The following is an 18603-nucleotide window of genomic DNA, read 5'->3' as shown; positions in this document are numbered from 1 at the left end:
GCTGGTGGAACTGTGCCGGTGTTAGAGAGGGGGGAATTTCCCACCATGTATGTAGAGTAGACATGACCACACGGGCTGTAATTAACTAGTTTCTTTGTGCTACATAAATCCCCAGTGTGCAGCCCTACCTAGAGCCGAGCCCTCTCTCAGCACTGAACGAAGACTCCAGCAGCGTGAGCTTCCGTACAGCAGTTTCCTATCAAAGTCTGCTAGGATTCCAGCAGCGTGAACTTCTCAGAACAGTGCCTGACCAATAGCAGCTACTCCTCCAGCAGTCTGAGCTCTCTTATAAAATGCTATAAGCAATGCCCACCCCAGCCACGGCTTCTGGCAGCACCCTGGCAGGGTCCCCTGAGATTCCAGGTTTTAGGAGAGCAGCATGCATCCTGCCACAATCAATAATCTTTCAGAGACCATGAAGTCATCTCTCCAGGGGATGCCTTTGCAATGGCCATCAAGTGCTAAGACACCCTCTTGCCATCAGTTCTTTTAATGATCCCTGTTACAATTTATTTTTCTCCCAAGGGAATTGCATTGCTTTGTCCTTTCTTCCTGTAAACCCTCTACCGCCTACAAAATGATCTCAGCTGGTCTCTCTTGTTAAATACACCAGGGACTCAAACAGGTGCTGAAGTGTCACATTCTAATGCAATTATTAACACAGGCACATCCTGTTTCCAGCAGATGGTACTTGTGTTTGGGATACTGAAGGCACCAAAACGCATGAGCAGGAGCAGCAGCAGGGGAGGGGAAAGGGTTGCCTTGGTTCTTATCTCTAGTCACATAGCACATAATACAACTCAGCAGCACAGTCCCCTGCCAGCCATGACACCACAACCACAAGAAGAGAGATTGCAGCGTCAGAGCTCCATCAGAGGGCACCTTCATTCCAACACCCACCCCACCCCACCCCCCGGCTCTGGCGCTTGCTCACGTCAATTACCTGAAACTGATCACAGTCTGGGCTCCAACCAGCAGTAACTTTGATGGAAAATTTGAAGGGAAAAAAACCCTTTTCAGTTATTTCTGAGATCTGGGTGGCGAGGGAAATGACATTTTTTCAGCCAGCTTACTCATGCTTAAACGAAGTCAATAAATGTGCCATTCTTTTGACCTTCCTTTCCATCACTGGGTGAAGAGGGGCAGCACTGGCTTTAAGTGTCATTTCAACCTCCTGAATTCCAGGGGAGCCGGCGGGGGGGAAGGGGAGGTGCCCAACCCCTGACCTAAGGCCTCAGGGCTGCTCTAGTTTATGCTGATTGCAAACTGCGGCTAGACAGAGTGCAGCGTGCTCATGCTACTCCCCTGCCCTTCCATTCCTTGCTCCCATATAGTGAGCCACTAGGGGAAGGCAGATTAGAGCTATAAGTAGGGCCCTACCAAATTCACGGCCATGAAAAACATGTCACAGACCATGAAATCTGGTATCCCCCTGTGAAATCTGGTCTTTTACCCTATACTATACAGATTTCACAGGGGAGATCAACGTTTCTCCTACTGGGGGTCCTGGCACAAAAGGAAGCTGCGGGGAACGGGGGGCTGCAAGGTTATTTTAGGGGGGTCATGGTATTGCCACCCTTATTTCTGAACTGCCTTCAGAGCTGGACAACCAGAGAGCAGCGGCTGTTGGCCAGGCACCCAGCGCCCCGCCAGCAGCAGCACAGAAGTAAGGGTGGCGATACCATACCATGCCATCCTTACTTCTGTGCTGCTGCTGGCGGCAGCTCTGCCTTCAGAGCTGGGCTCCCAGCCAGCAGCTGCGACTCTCCAGCTGCCCAGCTCTGAAGGCAGTGCTGTCACCGCCAGCAGTGCAGAAGTAAGGGTAGCAGTACCACGACACCCCACACAACTCCTTTTTGGGTGAGGAGCCCTACAATTACACCACCATGAAATTTCAGATTTAAATAGCTGAAATCATAAGAAATAAAGTCACAGACCCCTGCCCTGAGCATTTTACATTCTATGGGCCCTATTCTTCAGTCCTGCTCCTAGGGAATCCCCACTTGATGTAGAACCATCCTTATAGCTAGGGCCCTACCAAATTCATGGTCCATCTTGGTCAATTTCACAGTCATAGGATTTTAAAAATCTTAAATTTCATGAAGTACCTTAGGCACTTTATGAATAATAAATATTTGTTAAACACGCTCAGAAAGAAGTTTCCCTGATCTCCCAGTGAATTGCATCCCTGGAGCATGTTGTCCGTCAACTCAGATTATAAATTCTGAGCTCGTGTCTTGCTCCAACTCTCTCACAGAGCAGACCACGCTGTCCAACCACTTGGAAGCAGTTTATCCCTGAACGAAGTATAGGGCTTTGCCTTGGTCTAGGAAAGTTGCTTTGGAAATTAAGATTGAAAATGATTTGCTGTGCATGCTCAGCCCAGTGCTTTCCTCACCGAGTCAAACACATTTACGTGCATCGCTCTATGTGAAGGCAAAGATATTTGTATGCAAGATCATTTTCCTAGCCCCCTCAACTTGTAACTGACGAGTGGTGGTTTGAAACAGTGGCTCTCAACCTTTCCAGATTACTGTACCCCTTTCAGGAGTCTGATTTGTCTTGCGTACCCCCAAGTTACACCTCATTTAAAAACTACTTGCTTACAAAAATCAGTGTCAAAGCACACTAGTACTGAAAAATTGCTGACTCTCTCATTTTTACCATATAATTATAAAATAAATTGATTGGGATATAAATATTGTACTTACATCTCAGTGTATATGCCAGGGGTGGCCAAACTTACTGACCCTCTGAGGCGCATACGATAATTACCAGAAGTTTGAGAGCCGGGCACGCCTGCTGGGGCTCAGGAGCTCAGGGCTTCTGCCCAGCTGGGAAGGGTGGTCTAGGGGCAGCAGCCCCACGAGAGGCACCTGCCAGGGTCCGGGGTTTCAGCCCTGCTCCTGCTGAAGCCCCCAGCCCCGGGAGGTGCCTCGTGTGGGGCTGATGCCCCTAGACCACCCTTCCCAGCTGGGCAGAAGCCCTGAGCTCCCCACCCAACTTGGTAGATGGAGAATGGGGGGGGGGAGAGAGAGTCATGAGGGGCTCCACAAGCTGCCGTTTGGCCACCCCTGGTATATACAGCAGTATAAACAAGTCACTGTCTGTTTGAAAATTTTAGTTTGTACTGTCCTCGCTAGGGCTTTTTATGTAGCCTGTGGTATAACTAGGCAAATATCTAGACGGTTTGAAGTACCCCCTGGAAGACCTCTGTGTTTGAACTAAGCTACTTTATGCAAGTGTTTATAGGATTGGGACTTTAAACTGTAACATTAGTTGTGTACAAAAAATCAGATGATACAGCAGTTGTATAAGTCTATCCTGTGATGAATAAATTACGGGAGTCACAGAACGGCAACACTGGATTTCTGAGAAAAGAATCAGTGGTCTCCATTCCCAGTAGATGGGGCCATCACAAGACAACCACCACCATAAATGACAGCCTTCTTGGCTAGCAAACTGGGGAGAACACGGAGTGACTGGACATGGAAAATAAACTATTTTCTCACGGCTAGAGCCAATCCCTCCACGTCATGATTGAGGCTAATTGGCAGAGCAGTGTGGGGAAAGGTTACATTGGTCTTGCCTCTGCTCTTCAATATCAGTGCTGTGGGTTAAACAGAGGACTTCAGACTTTAGCAAGGCTGGGCTTGGGCAGCGCTTGGATGGAGACTTCCACAGGGGGGAAAAAAGGGAGTCTGGACATGTGTGTCTATTGCGCACTGAACTGTTTAAGGGCCTCACATAGGGTTACTACTGACAGCAACACAGGTTTGCCTTTAGCTCAGATAGATACACCTTTCGCTTTTGGACACAGAGGTCCCAGGGTAATTTCTTGCTGAAACAGATCCTTAATTAGAAGGAATCTAATTCATTACTCAGTGTTTGTGCAACCTGCTACTTTTCTGTTTTCCACTGTTCCCATCATGCTTTGCAGTTTGTAGTACATTCCGGCAATACATGAATTTCTCTCCATTTTGATTATAGTTTTCAAATCGCACACACTGCACTTATGGTGCCAACTCACCTTCCAGGATAACACCCCCTGCTTTCACTCACAGTTCTCCTCAAAGTTCTACCTTTGGGACGAACCTTGCCCTCGCAGCTGATGTTAGGTGTAGCTGGGTGCGTTTTTCTCTGAGCAAAATTTGTTCTGCCATTGTTTAGTTACAGGAACAAGGAGTTAAAAACTTGCGCATTTAAAAAAAAAAATCTTGAGAACAAGTAAGTCGAAACCAGCTGAACTTTAACAGTGCACAGGTTGGATTTCCCAAGGCACTTGGCATTGGCCTGACATCACCGGGAATTTTTAAATGGACTCTAGCAGCAGAGTTAGGCCAACTCTTGAGCACTTTTGAAAATCCTGCTCTATGTATAGTTAGACCTTGCTGATAAAAGGCTTCCCACAGTAAACTGGAAGTGATTCAATATTAAGACCTGGTCTACACGAAAAAGTTACATCAACTCAGCTACGTCATTCAGGCATGTGAAAAATCCACACCCCAAGCGACAAAGTTAAGCTGACCTAACCCCTGAAGGAAGCACTAGGTCAGCGGAAGAATTATTCCATCACCTACCTACTGCCTCTCAGGGAGGTGGAACCCCTCCCGTCAGTGTAGGTAGTGTCTACACTGAAGCTCTGCAGCTGTGCTGCCATAACATTTCACATGTAGACAAGCCCTAATTTTCATGCACGCATGTTAGCTTCGCAGAACTCAATTTGCATTTTTATCAGTTCAATGGATAAGATCAATGTTTATTTTTAACCATTTTTTCCTCCTAATTTATATCTATTTAAATTTTCACAGTTATCGGAAATTATGATGGGGATGGAGTCAGACAATTATTTAATGACAGTCACTAATAAGTTCTCAAACAGCATTTTTCTTATTTTTACCTTTCTGTAAATTTCTATTATCAATGGAAGTATGAACTTGGTGAATGTCAGTAAACATCAATGCAAATCTAATCTTTCCAACCCTACACATACACAATGCTGCATCTGGTCTTTTTCTGTATCCACATACTGGTGTGGTATAAAACCTGTGGAGCTGCAAGAAAAATGAAATTGTGTGAGAGCAGAGAGTCTTGGAGGTAGATTGGATGCGTGTATCTAAGGGCTTGTTCACAAAGGAAATTTTTCCAGTTAGGCCAGTATAGTTAAACTACAGTGTAACTCCACATCCGAACACTCCGATTCTGGAGTACGAGTGGGTTTCTTCTTTTGTTTTTGGGGGGGTTTTGGGGCTTAGTTTAAACTACTTCCAAAGTGACATAAGATAAACTGGCAATAGCCACATTTGTGCCAGAACAAGAGTGTGTATCTGGGGAATTATACAGATATTACTACAGAGCTTGAAATTCCTTCTCACTTTCTATCGGTATCACTTTCCCATGCAGACAATGACGAACAGGCTGCTGGAATTTATGGAGCTGCGCAGTTCTATTTTGCCCAATTCCATAGTGCTATAGCTATTTTTTATTTTTAAACAAGGGAATTAAATGCAAAATCCCTGTCATTGCTTTAAGTTAGGTAGGTGCTTTTATCAGTCAGGAAATGCAGTTGTTAAGGATAAAGTTAATTCACGAATGCTGTATTGAGAAATCTGGATTACAAGGGAGGTTGTTAATTTAATACCTTAATACAGAGAAGGCCTGATATGCAACCATGCCTTAACTGGGCCTTCCCTTTTTGTGAATGTAATTTTCTGGGCACAGTTAAGTCCTATAGGCCGGGAACTTGCCAGTCTCCCATGCACAATCATTTGCAGGGTTGGGGCTGCAGATACCTCAGCACTGCAGATCAGGTACTTAGATGTCCAAGTGACAGAAATTGTGGCCACAGATAACTGCAGGCCTAAAACTTTACCGTAATTATGTGTGGATGCAAATGGTGAAGGCCAGCTTTTGAAAATTTGGTCCATTTTCAAAGACAGATTAGGAAACACGGCTACAAGGACTTAGCTTTTGTGTTTCCTGACTTTTTCGCCGCAAGTTTGCAACTGTAGCATTGCATTAACACATGTGTATTTGCATTTCTTTATAGTTAGAGTTTATGAAGCCTGTTTACCCTTAAGGCTTCGCTTTCAAGGTCTCATAACTTTCCAAAACACACCCTTTTTCGTGCTTATCCTAAAGGAGAGGACATATTGTGAGGGAGGGAGAGAGGAGAAAACATGTTCTGTTTTTATTTAAAGACATAAAATGTTTCATGTTTTACAATTCAGACATTTACTCCCAAGTGTTACAAACCTCAAATATCCTCACCATTGATCTAAACTAGCACCTGGGTTACAGTAATATTAAAATAAAAAATAAGAACTAAAACCACAATTTTAAATAAATGATGGACTTCATCTTCCCTGGAGAGATGTGCTATTTGATTAACATTCTCTATTACTCACCTGGAGCAAGTGATCTCTATCACGCGTATGGAGTCTTCTATTATAATTCTGCTACACAACCATTTAAAATGCAATAATCCACTTGGCTGCTTGAGACTCAAAACATTCTAACAGAAACAGATGGGATTTTTTAAAAAGTGTAATAATTACTGACATGCTATTCACATGGTGGTAGCTCCCAACATGTGGTAGGTACTGTACAGACCAGGGTGGACGGATTTAAATCAAAAGGATTAAATGAGGATTAAAATGGGTGATTTAAAATCAGCAAGCACAGGAATCCGTGATTTAGAACTGATTTTAATCTTGTTTTGCATTTGTACTTTTAAAATTATTTTCCTAAAGAACAGTTCATTCGCATTGGTTGGTAACCATAAAAACATGCTGATTTGCAACTAAATACAGCCTTTACACTACATTTGGTGCTTCTTTTTGATAACCAGGAAGATACAAAATAGCCATACGTGTTTATTTAAGATGTTTAATAGCTTAACTTGCATTTATTCTGATTCTTAATTTTTATTATGTTACACAACAGTGACTGATGCATTTCTTATTTACTATATTATTAATTTTTGTACTTGTGATTTGTATCAAACTGCATTTGGATGGAAATTTGAATTAAACTCAAAATGTACAAAGCCTGCATTTTTAAATTGATTTTGTATTAAAGACAATTATCTCAATTATACTGGAATACGACAGAAAATATAAATTTATCAAAAGATGTTTTGCATTTAAAACTAACTGATTTATTAAACAAAGGAAGTATTCACTAACCTGTAGTTAGTGAACTGAACTTACTGTTTTGGGTCACCACGTCCTTCAAGATTTTAGAACTAGTAGATCTTATCCTCTTACACCTCATTTTTATTCACAGATTAGAAGAAAACATGCTTTCTTACTTTATCGGCTCCCAATTGCTGTCTCAACTTTGAATGAACTTGTCATTGCACAGAAATAGCTGAATAAACCTAAATGAAGAAAATATTTTTTCTTCATCTACAGAAGAGGCTACTGATGTCAAAAGATGGTTTAGCCTTTTAGCAAACTCTGGTTCCAGGTGCTTGGCCAATGATTTCCACCAGTTCAGTGGTTTGACTTTCTTTAAAATTCTGGTAGCAAACATGGACTGCTTGAATTTTGTTAGCATAAGCTATTAAAATAACTTAAATTAAAGTAAGTTTAGGCCTTAACATGGGCTGTCATAAATTTTAAATATGTTTATTTTTTTAAGAAAAATATGTATTTAATTTAGATCCTAAAAAAAGTGGTGTTTTTTTTTAAATTGATTTTGACCTAGACAGTCCCTGCCCCAGCAACTAGACAATCAGAAGAAAGATGTTCCAGTGGTCTGGGTTCTAGCCTGGGCCACGAAAGATCTGGAGTCAATTCCCTGCTCTGCTACAGACTTCTTATGTGACCTTGGGAATGTCACTTAGTCTCTTTGTGCCTCAATTTCCCATCTCACAAGGGTTACATTAAAGATTGTGAGGCACTCCCATATTATCGTGATGAGGGTCCATATATCTAAGAGACAGAATTAATTGCTGGAGCAACAGGATAGGCAGAGAGGTCTCGGTAATGACCAGCACTCACACATACTGCAAGCTCGTCTTCCCTCCTTTCTTCCCCAGACCCTGCCTTGACTAATCTACTGCCAGCTTCGCTTCAAATTAGCTGACTAATTTCTTGTATCCATCAGAGCAGATGCAAAGTTTGGGGACTGGGGATGGGGGCAGAAATTTGAATAATAAGAGGGTAGGGTCTTTGCAGACATGCTTGGAAAGAGCATTCCAGTGCATTCTCTTTTCAGCAGCAGATTAAATCCAAAACATGTTTGTGTTGACATTTTAATGGCACATGAATCAGGGAATCCAAAATTGAAGTGTAAGTAGTACTTGTAACTGTACCTCTTTTTTACGCATTGCAGTAGAGTCTGATGTTACAGGGCCATAAATCAGAGACTCACATGATAGTCAAACAGTATGGCGGAAGATAAATCATTTCCCCCTACACTGTTCCTCAAAAAAAAAAAAAAACACTATGTAAATAGAGTGAATACATTTCTGGGGTGCAACACAGCAACTCTTCAATGGTATGCTTCTGACTGCATGTTCGTTTAGAACAGGAAGTGAACAATAAATTCTACTGAAATTCCAGGAGTTATTTAGGTCGACAGAATGTAATTAGTCAGTTTCACCAGACCACTACAGTTAACTTCCCTACTCTTGTGAAAGGTACCCCAAGATCTCCAGTGACCACAAGCTGTCAGGTTTTAACTCTCGCCTGGGAAGTGACGCATCCAGAAGCACAATGCCAGGCTAGATCACTGGTTCAGAAATGACTCAGAGGGAAGAATACCACCTTAATCAACAACACTTTAGACAGCACTTGGATGTTTCTTAAGATGTCTCACCCAAGTGCTAACTAAACAAAGCTGACCCTGTTTAGCTGGTGAGATATGGCAGGCTCATAGCACAAGGTGATATGCCTGCAGGTGTGTTCTTTTATGTAGAAATTGCCCCTTCACCTAGATTTTTAAAGGGACACCATTATCTTCAAATCTAATCAATGTCTAAATAGGAGGTAAAGTCATTTCAGGTCTCCCCAATCCACCTGACCTGCCCTCAGTTCTCCTGTCAACTGTCGTGGTTGCAGTTATGTTTTAATATTAGCCAAGGGTAGGATTTTCAAAGGGCTCACAGCACTGGTCTAACTGCTCCACTCTGCAGTGATAAAACTCTCAGTGCCGTCACCGGGAGCAGAGTTAGGACAACACTGAATGCTCCAGAAAATCCCTTTCTAAGAGTTTGTCTTTTCCTATTGCTGTGTGAAATACCGACACAAACAAACAGGGAAACTGACCTTACAGGGAAACAATAAAAAAAAACATACTATGGACCAAAGTGCTCAAATTCACGAAGTAAACAAATGACAGGGGAAAAAAAATAATTCTTGTTGCTAAACTCTTTCAATCAGCATCATTTTGGGCCCCAATCTTGCAAAGATTTATTCACATGCTTCACTTTAAGCACGGTGAGTAGTCCCATGGAACTCAATTGGGATTACTTACATACTTAAAATTAAGCATGTGCTTAAGTCTTTGCAGGATCAGAGCCTTAAGCATTACTCCTAGTAGTAGGTAACATTTGCAGAAAGAATCTGATTTGTTAAGTTGATGATATTGCTTTAAGTGAAAGCGTCCACAGAATTTTTTAATCACTGCATGCCTTTTATGTGGTTATGTCAGAAGTCCCACGTTTGTTGCAAGAGGGTGGAATTAAAAAAGTATTGATAACTCTCCAAACATTGCACTTCCTGACATTTGTGCTATTGAACGTTGCAGCCCTGGCCCATTAGCCCACCATTTTCAGGGATGAAGTATCCAGTGACATCAAGAAATCCTCACTACCTTCTCAACAAAAAGTTGTGAGATCATTTTATTCCGTACAAATTACATCAGGATATAATGGATTTAGCACTTCTGATCCATCCACAGTACATTAGTGGACAAGACCTCAGAGATCTCAAGTCCTTACTGACTGAACAATTCTTTGCAAGTACCTCGTTTTCAGGGGTGACATGGCACACTGATTTGACCACAGTGGCCATTTCTTTTTCAGAGAAAAGAGCAAAGAACGTTTTATCCCCACATACTGATTCACACATCCGGAATAGAAGCAACACTGGGCAAGAACTAAAAGCTGGCATTGGTCAGATAAACAGTTCCTATTGCCTGCTTTAGGTGACATGGAAGACTGGAACCCTTCCTCCTCTAACGGGAGGTTGAAGGAGGAAATCCGGGGATCAAAGTGGTAATATCCATTTATGTGAGGGCAGGTGGGGAGAATGGGGTGCAATGACAGCACTAGCCAGCATTTCTACTGTAGCCTAAACAGCATCCATAGAACACTGCACAGAAATTAGAGAATCATAGAACCGTAGGACTGGAAGGAACTTTGAGTGGTCATGTAGTCCAGTCCCCTGCATGCATGGCAGGACTAAGTATTATCTAGACCACCCCTGACTGTTGTGTAACCTGCTCTTAAAAATAAACAAGCACACTGGATTTTTAGCATAAAATCTTTAGATACACTATCAAGGTCAAAACTGGAAGAATTAATTTTTCTATCAGAAGAACTGTTAGTTCTTTTCCCCTACAGGCCCCTGCTTGGATTTTTGAGCTATGAGTGTTGAATTTGTTCCTGCTTCCTCAGTGCAACATTAGTAAACAAAAGTTTTGGATGTCTCCCTGGTGTTACCTATCAGCTCTGTGTTCTTGGGGAACCAGGGCAGTGTCCAGCCTGCCTGAGTCACGAAAGACCTTCCTCCCACCCCCCACCCTGCAGCCTGTGCTTGAACCAAAGCCAATCAGAAGAAAGACTTACAAAAAGCAACGAAAAGGCAGTGGGAGACGCACCTAAACCCCTCCAAACAAGGATGACAGGATTAAGGAAACACCCCTCGCCTCATTTGCATCGAAGATGGGGCAGGGAGGCATCTCTATTAGCATACAGAATGGAGAACAGAGATTCCAAGGCAAGAACCACGCGAAACTCTGGACCCAAGAAAAGCAGGGAAGCACTGCATGATGGGGGATCTCTGCTCCAGATGTTAATGAACCCATGCCTACACACACCAGCTCAGTAGTTATCAGACCAATTCTAGTAATAAATCTTTTATTAGTATCCAAAATACTGAAGCTCCCTAATTGCATTGGGAGCTCCCTGGAAGGAACACAGCCCACAGCCAGGAATGATCAGCTCCCATTGTCTAGCCTGAACAAAACAACTTTGGTATATTCCTTTGAGCCATCAGTTTACACATAAACATACACAGTTTACCTGTGACTCTCAGTGCAAACCAGGCTTCCTCCACAACAGTAGAGTCTGATGTTAACAAAAAGAAATCTACATCAGGTTTAATGTGAAGCCTTGATTTACACAGGATCGAGGTCTACTTCAGTTTCTTTACCAATAATACCCCAAGAATCATCTTGATTTGTACAGCAGTTCATGATATTTTAAGAGAATATGAAGTTTAGACAGATGATGAACCAGCCAGGAACTCAGAGACAGTGGAGGAGTAAGACATGATGGTAATTTTGGGTGGCTGGGAGGGAGGAATAGCTCAGTGGTTTGAGCATTGGCCTGCTAAACCCAAGGGTTGAACTCACAACCCTGAGGGGGGCCACTGAGAGATCTGGGGGTTAACAAAAAATACTGTCTCGGGATTTGTCCTGCTTTGAGCAGGGGGTTGGAGTAGATGACCTCCTAAGGTCCCATCCAACCCTGATATTCTATGATTCTAATTAACCATTGGCACAATTTACCAAGGGTCAGGGTGGATTCTTTCTGAAAGATATACTCTTCTAGGATTTATTTTGGGGAAGTTCTCTGGCCTGTATTATACACAAGCTCAGATTAGTTTATCTCTTCTGGCCTTAAAATCAAGAATCTATGAACAAAAGATTTGCCATATCAGATTGGAGCACCAGTCTTTCAAGTCTGGCACCCTGTCTCAGACAGGAGGCGCTAATTAAGGATTTGGAAGACGACCAAAAAAGTAATGCCTTGGACAAGTTGTGCAATGATGTGACAAGGAGGAATTAATTCCTACCTGCGTGGGATCTGATTAACCTCACGTTAGATTTCATTACTACAAATTTCTCATGTGACCTATAAGGAGAGAGAAAGTTGTGGTGAGTGCACATGGCTAGGAGATGTGGAGTTCCAGTTCCAGCTCTTATACGGATTCCTGCGGCCTTGAGCCAAGTCATACAAACCATCTGTGGCTCAGTTTTCTGAGGATTGATTTATTAAAGACACTTTGAATATATAAAGCAAAGTATATCTTTTTTTTTTTTTTTTAAATCCAGGCCCCCTTTCCCCACTGTTTAAAACCTAGCTATCGAGTTTTACTCTAATCTCATGCAGAAGCCAGTTGCTGAGGCTGACTTCATGTTGTAATGACCAGCGGTCCCATAATGAATGCCCGTGAGGACCCATGCCCTTAACTTCAATGGGGCTCTCAGGACAGTGGGGCTACCTGCCTGCCTGCAGCTCACTGCAAGTACAGGGCATCAGGCTTTATTTCCACTGAAACCAGAACCTGGCAGAGCCCTGGATTTTATACAGCTCCAAATGCAGCTTCCATCGTAGATGTATAGATCAGATATGCTACATTTCCCTTCCGCCACTCCCAGGAATAGAGATATTTCCTTGGCTGGATTGAGGACCACTCTGGACTGCTCAGAGGACACTGATCTAAGATTGGGCAGAAAAAGGAGCTGTTGTGAGTCCACAATGGTAGCGGAGAAGAGTGGGAACAATGAGGTGGGGAAGGGGGGCGAAAACAGCTTGTTATGGGAAGGGGAGAGAGCCAGGCGCAGCAGGCGGAAGCTGTGGACACAGAAGTGTTAAAGATACAGACCATAAGAATTCTCATCTTTAAAGAGCACAGGAGCATGGGAAAATCAGCTAGCTTGAATCAGCAGCACAATCCATACCCACCAGTTTTCCCCACCTTCCCCCCATAATCAGGATGAGGTTAACTCTCCCCTATAAAATTCACAGCACAGTCCCTATATTTATAAGTATGCAACATCCTCCTGCAGTGACGCAACCCAGTGACAGGAAGATACAAACGTCATGGGGAGGAATGGGGCGTGGGAAGCATAAAATCTTAAATCCAGCCTTGGAGAGAGTGAAGTGAAGAGGGCAAAACAGGAAAAGGGGGTGGTCCCAGTTTAAAATGGGTGAGGCAATAATCCCAGTCATCCCCTCATACCACTGCCACAGCACATTTGCTTGGGGGAGGAAGGATGGGGAGGAGGACAGCACATCACAAATATGCAGTAAGGCTCCCTGCACACCTGGCGAGGTGGACAGCCCCATTTTGCACTGGGGGAAACTGAAGCACACAGACACAGCCACTCCCTCCCAGGGTCACACACCGAGGCAGGTCTAGGAAGAGACGCCAGCTTCTCTGAGCACAAGCTGCCCTGCAGGATCTCTCAGGAGCTGACGGGGACAGGAAGCAGATCCTACTGAGCAGCAGCCTCTGGGGCAGCTGGGGACACGGCCTGGGGGAGAGTTGAGACTTTTCTCGCCCGCCCGCCCCACTCCCTAAAACATTACGGGAAGGAGGAAGAGGGAGGCGGGAACTTCTCTGCATAATTTTCAGTTTCACGTCCCCGCCCCCACTCAAAAGAATAAAAAGGGCCGGGATGATTTTGAGGGTGGGGTGGGGGGATAAAAGGTGGAAAGGGGAACAGATTGGAGACCCCAGGACACCCCGGGCCTGCCCTCCTCCGCCGGGTCCGACACTGAGGCCCCCACATGTGGCTGGGGGTTGAGCCCTGCTATAGCAGCCCCTGGTGGGGGGCTGGCCCCCCATCGCCCTCCTAGACACCCCATGCACCACGGGGAACCTGGGGGGCTACTGGGAAATTGCGGATGGTCCCGATTGTTTTTGCCTTTCGGGCCCCGGGCGGCGGCTGCCACCGGAACAAGGGGTCTGCCCCCCAATTCCTCCCCCCGCGCTGCTCGTCCAGGGGCGGGGCGGCGCCCCCTGCGGGGAGCCCTATGTGGTGGGGGCGCTGGGGGTCCCCATGGGACCCAGCCGCCAGGCCAGGGACTAGGCCGCGGCTCCCCCAGCCCATCCCAGCCCACCCTGAAGCCCCCGGCCCCAAATCGGGGTGATCCCCCCATTGCTTCCCATGGAAGGGATAATAGCCCTAGGGGAGAGAGCCCCGGGGCCGTCATAGGGTAACCAGCCCACCCAGAAGGGAGGAGGAGACCAGGCTATGGGTTCCCCCCACCACGACCCTTTCCCAATCGGAGGGGCTGGGGAGCCCCCCCAATTCAAGGCGGGGGGAGAATAAAGGGAATGTAGCGAACGTGGGGGGCATCGGGGCACTGATCCAGCCCCTCGAGAAACCAGTCCCCTGCCCCCCGCAACCACCCCCATCTCCACAGAGCTCAGAGGGAGGGATGGGAAGCAGTATGTGCCCCCCACTTTCCTACTTCCACAAGCCCCGTCCCCGGAGCCCTCAGTTCGGATCTGCGACGCCCCCCCCCGCTCTGCTTTGGGGCGCCCGGTGCGGGGTACGGCTTTACCTGCTCCTCCTCCGGGCTCAGCTCTGCGGCCATCCTGCTGCCGCAGCTCCTCCTGCTTGCAAACTGCTGAGGAGGCGGCGGTGGCGGCTGCTGCTGCTTGTTTCTTCGGAGTTTTTAAGCCAGGGTTTTCAAACATCGACCAGCCTGACTCAAAACCAGCAAACCGGCCCCTTTTCCCCCAGCCAACACCCCGGAGGGAGGCAGCTGGCTGGCCTCTCTCTCTCTCTCCCTCCCAGCCAGGGGCCCCTCAAGCACCCCGCTCAACTGGGGACGCTGCTCCTGAGCTCCCAGGGAGCACCCATTAGTCTCTCTTGCAGATTAGCTACACACTTGGAGGGGGAAAGGTTAATGCAGTGATCCCTTCCCCCGAAAAGCTGATGCAACTTGAAAGAAAAAAATAAATTAAAGTTCAGTTTTGTCTCCTCTTAATTGCAACGATTCTTTTGGTTTCTTTGCAAACGTCGGGCTCTTTTAGTTCTTCCTCGGTTTCATTAAAGCTTTTGCAGGTTACAGAAAATTGCACACACAAAAGGGGGTAAAAAAACCCAGCTGCTCTGGAAGTTTCATTCCCCCCACAAGATCTGCTTGCAATCTCTCCACACTGTGGCTCAATCCGCCTGGGCTTTTCTTCTCTGCCTTTGCAAGATCCCCCTGCTGTTGCTTCCTGAATATAGTTAGCAAAGGACGATCAATTCCCTCTCTTCATTTGTATTTTCGTTTTAGAGAGTGAATCTCCTTCCTGCAGCCTCCATCTCTCGCTTGTCTGTCTCGCAGTCCTTATTCCTCAAAAGCAGCAGAGAGGGAGGAAGGAAGCAAAGAGAACCCGTCCCCCTCCCCTTCTCCTGGCCAATACTGCTTCCCCTGATGAGCCAGCCAGAGCCCCCAGCAACTCCATTCAGAAACTGAGTCTCATTCACAAACAGCAGCAGAGGACAGCCAGGGAGAGGAATCTAAGGGAAGGAGGGAGGGAGGGAGAAAGATCTGCATAGCAGGAGGGGAGGGGGGAAGGAAGAGAGGCATTTGTCCAAAGGAAGGCGAGAGAAACAGGAAACTATCCATTGGGGCAAGGGAGATAAAGGGACGGGTCAAAAAAGGAACAGAAAGAGGAATCTAGGGAAGGAGGGAGAAAGATTCATACAACAGAGGATATTAGAAGTCACCCTGTTGCAAGAGAACTTCTGCAAACCCGTCCGTTAGATCAAGAATCTCCCTTCATTGTCTATAAGTGACCCAGTTGAGGTGTAAATTCTTTCCACAGCACCTCTAGTCTACCAAGCACATTATAGCTAGATCAGAAAACAACACACTTGCCCCCAAAAGACCTTTGTTTTCTTATATGTTTGTAAAGTGCCTGGCACGCTATGGGCACAGCTGTTTGCAAGAACTAGCCCACGCAATCCAAGGCCTGGATCCGGCAATCAGGTTAATGCAGGCGGGGCTCCTGTGCCCCTGCAGATCACTAGTGGTAAGGTCTGCCTGCTGGGATCCAGTAGCAGGATCAGGACACAGATAAACAACATGCAATCAAAGGAGGGTGGAAGGTAATTACAAAAGGTGCTCAGATCTATAGGGAAGAGAACAAAAGACAGTGTGACCGAATGGGTAAATTTAGCATGTCTTACAATTATAGATGCTTTCTTCAAGTCAGTCCCATGGGCAGAGCCGACAAGAGGGGGGAAGCCAGTACAAATTACTGGGGTCTGGCGGTCCGGAAGGGGGCCTGGGGCCCGGCTTCCCTGGCCCTGTTTAGCCAGTCCACTCTTGCTGGGGGGCCCGAACAAAATTTTTCACCGGGGCCTGAACCCGCTCTCAGCGGCCCTGCCCATGGGTGTGGAGCTGAATGGCCTAGGATTAAAAGGCCTCCTTGCCCCTCTCTGTTAAAAAAAATCAAAAAAAAAAATCCCCACTCTTATTCCTGCCAGTGCAGCTCTATCTGTGGTAGCACTAGCATGGGGTAAACAACACTGGTGTTTTAACTACCATTTTGGCTAAGCCAGAACAAGTATACATGACATAGTGGTTAAAATGGCAGTGGTTGCTGCTACCTTATCTACACTAGAGCTCCCATCTTTCCTACCTCCCTTGGAGCTGAACAGATGTGGAAAAAGTGCCTTTTGAGGAGGAAATCGTGGAAGGTCACGAGAAACTAAAGAACTGCTGATCAGGGAAAATTCATGCTGGGCCCAAAGAGCTGGCTCATTTGATCTCAACTTCAGATGCCTGCTTTGTGGCTGTTTCCTGTAATCCGATCTGCATTTAACTACGGTTTTTAAAGTAAATCTCCCCTTCTGTTTTCCTCATGTCCAAATTCTCTTCCAGAATGTAATTGCTTCTTTTTTCGAATGCCTTGCTTGAGCACTCCAATACATTCACAAAGAGACATGATTAGGGTGGACTATTGCAGTCTCTGCAGTCCAAGATCTGCCATGGCCCAGACTCCAAGATCTGTGTCACCCACATCCCTACAGAATCACCCCTCACCAGAGATCAGAGAGCTTCCCCTAATCCACTCTTATCAACTCCCACTCTTGCATCTGGCCATTATAGAGACAATGCAGATAGACTATGTTGTCCTTGAAAAGTATTGTGCTTATAAGAGCTTAGCTTTAGTTCTTTCCCATTGTTTACATTTATCTCTTCCCCTATCTTGTCTACCACAGTCCATTGCAATGTATCGTCTTTACTTACATTGTAAACTCTTTGGGGGCAGGGACCATCTTTTTGTTCTGTGTTTGTACAGCACCTAGCACAATGGAGTTCTAGTCCACAACTAGGGCTCTGGGAGCTATGGCAGTACAAGTAAATAATATCTGTCTTCGATGTTCATCTTCTCAGAGCAGGGGCCTAGTCTTCTAAGTGTAGAGTGCCTTGCCCACCAATGGCCCTTAATGGTCATTTTGTGCTGTATAGTGTACTGACTTCTCTGGCACTTGCACTTTGGGGTCAGTGTGACACACTTTGTCAATTGCCTGACATATCAGGATCCATAACAAGCAGTGGTCAAAGAGATCAGCCACTCCTCCTCACTGTAGCATGTTCTGATCAGAAGTGGTCACTGTTGTTATATATGAAATAAAAAAATAATTTACCTACTAAATTTCTCACTGGCTTAGGGATTGATGGAAAGAAGCAAAAATCCTCCTCTCCAGTTCACTTGCACTGTGTAAGTTACCACACTGATATGCACAATATTCATATCTAGAATGAAAGACAGATGATGGATTCCCTTGTAGGGGAACAAGACCAGTAATGAACTAGATCAGCGGTTGCAATTTTTTTCCGTACCATTTCACCACGTCACAACAAACAAGTTTCAGGTCCCATTTCCAAGGAAAGGGAGTGTGGTCACCACTTCCCCAAATCCATTAACTAGATCTACCTCCACCTCATCGACAGGCATGTAAAAGTCTGGGTAGGTAGTTCTACTTAACTAGCTGAACAGCAGTTGCTGCTAGTGGGGAGTGGGACAGCCGGGTGCTAAAGGGATTTTTAAAAATGCCTTCAGAGCTTTGATTCAGAGTACTTTTCATGCTACAGTCGCTGCACACTGCCTCTGGGGGCACGTCTGGGTACTGCAACAGGGCTTGCTCAGAAAGCTATACCCCAACTGGCCTCAGTGGCTGTGGCAGGGGTGGACATTTTGTTCCGCTGACAAGGGCTGCCCTGGCAACTTGCCGGAAGCTGGAGGGCTTGTATCTAACTTGCAGGAAAATGGAGCACAGGGCAGCTATCTCCATCTTTTCCATGGAAGTGAGGCCCGTGGAGGCTGAAGATCCTGCCAGCTTACAGTGCTCTGAGCTGGGGCTTGATTGTAGGCCACATCTCCACACTAAAGATGAGCACACCTCTAGAATCCCACAGGCCACACTTTGGCTGGCTCTGCTATACTGGGCTCTCCCCACTTATCCAGCTATCTCCTTGTTGCTGCCTCAGCAGGTTCCTGTTGCACCTGGCAGTAACTTACATTGCCACGTGCAGGTACAAGGAGCGGAGGCAGCTGCTTGTTCCACCTGGAGCAGGGTGGAGAGCGCTCAGGTATCAGCATCACACCCAACAGCTATGAGTTATGGAAA

At 45.7% G+C, this 18603-nt stretch overlaps 1 protein-coding gene across 2 annotated transcripts in view; it reads right to left on the bottom strand.

Moving 5' to 3' along the window:
* The window catches only part of PTPN9 (protein tyrosine phosphatase non-receptor type 9), a 53262-nt gene extending 37456 nt beyond the window's left edge, over positions 1-15806 (bottom strand). The window contains exons 1-2 of one of the 2 annotated variants that reach the window (XM_044979540.1): positions 14531-15804; positions 12030-12088 (exon numbers count right to left, since the gene is read on the bottom strand). Coding sequence is in view for 1 of the 2 variants with exons in the window: in XM_044979539.1 (XP_044835474.1) it covers positions 14531-14563 (33 nt within the window). In the remaining variant the exon portion in view is untranslated. Of the gene's footprint in view, positions 1-12029; positions 12089-14530 lie in introns of both variants that reach the window. The other variant, XM_044979539.1, reaches the window with a different exon arrangement.
* Positions 15807-18603: the final 2797 nt, after the last annotated feature.

The sequence above is a fragment of the Mauremys mutica genome, chromosome 11, assembly GCF_020497125.1.
Source record: "Mauremys mutica isolate MM-2020 ecotype Southern chromosome 11, ASM2049712v1, whole genome shotgun sequence".
NCBI classification, from domain to species: domain Eukaryota; kingdom Metazoa; phylum Chordata; order Testudines; family Geoemydidae; genus Mauremys; species Mauremys mutica.
This window is presented reverse-complemented; position numbering and strand designations above follow the sequence as displayed.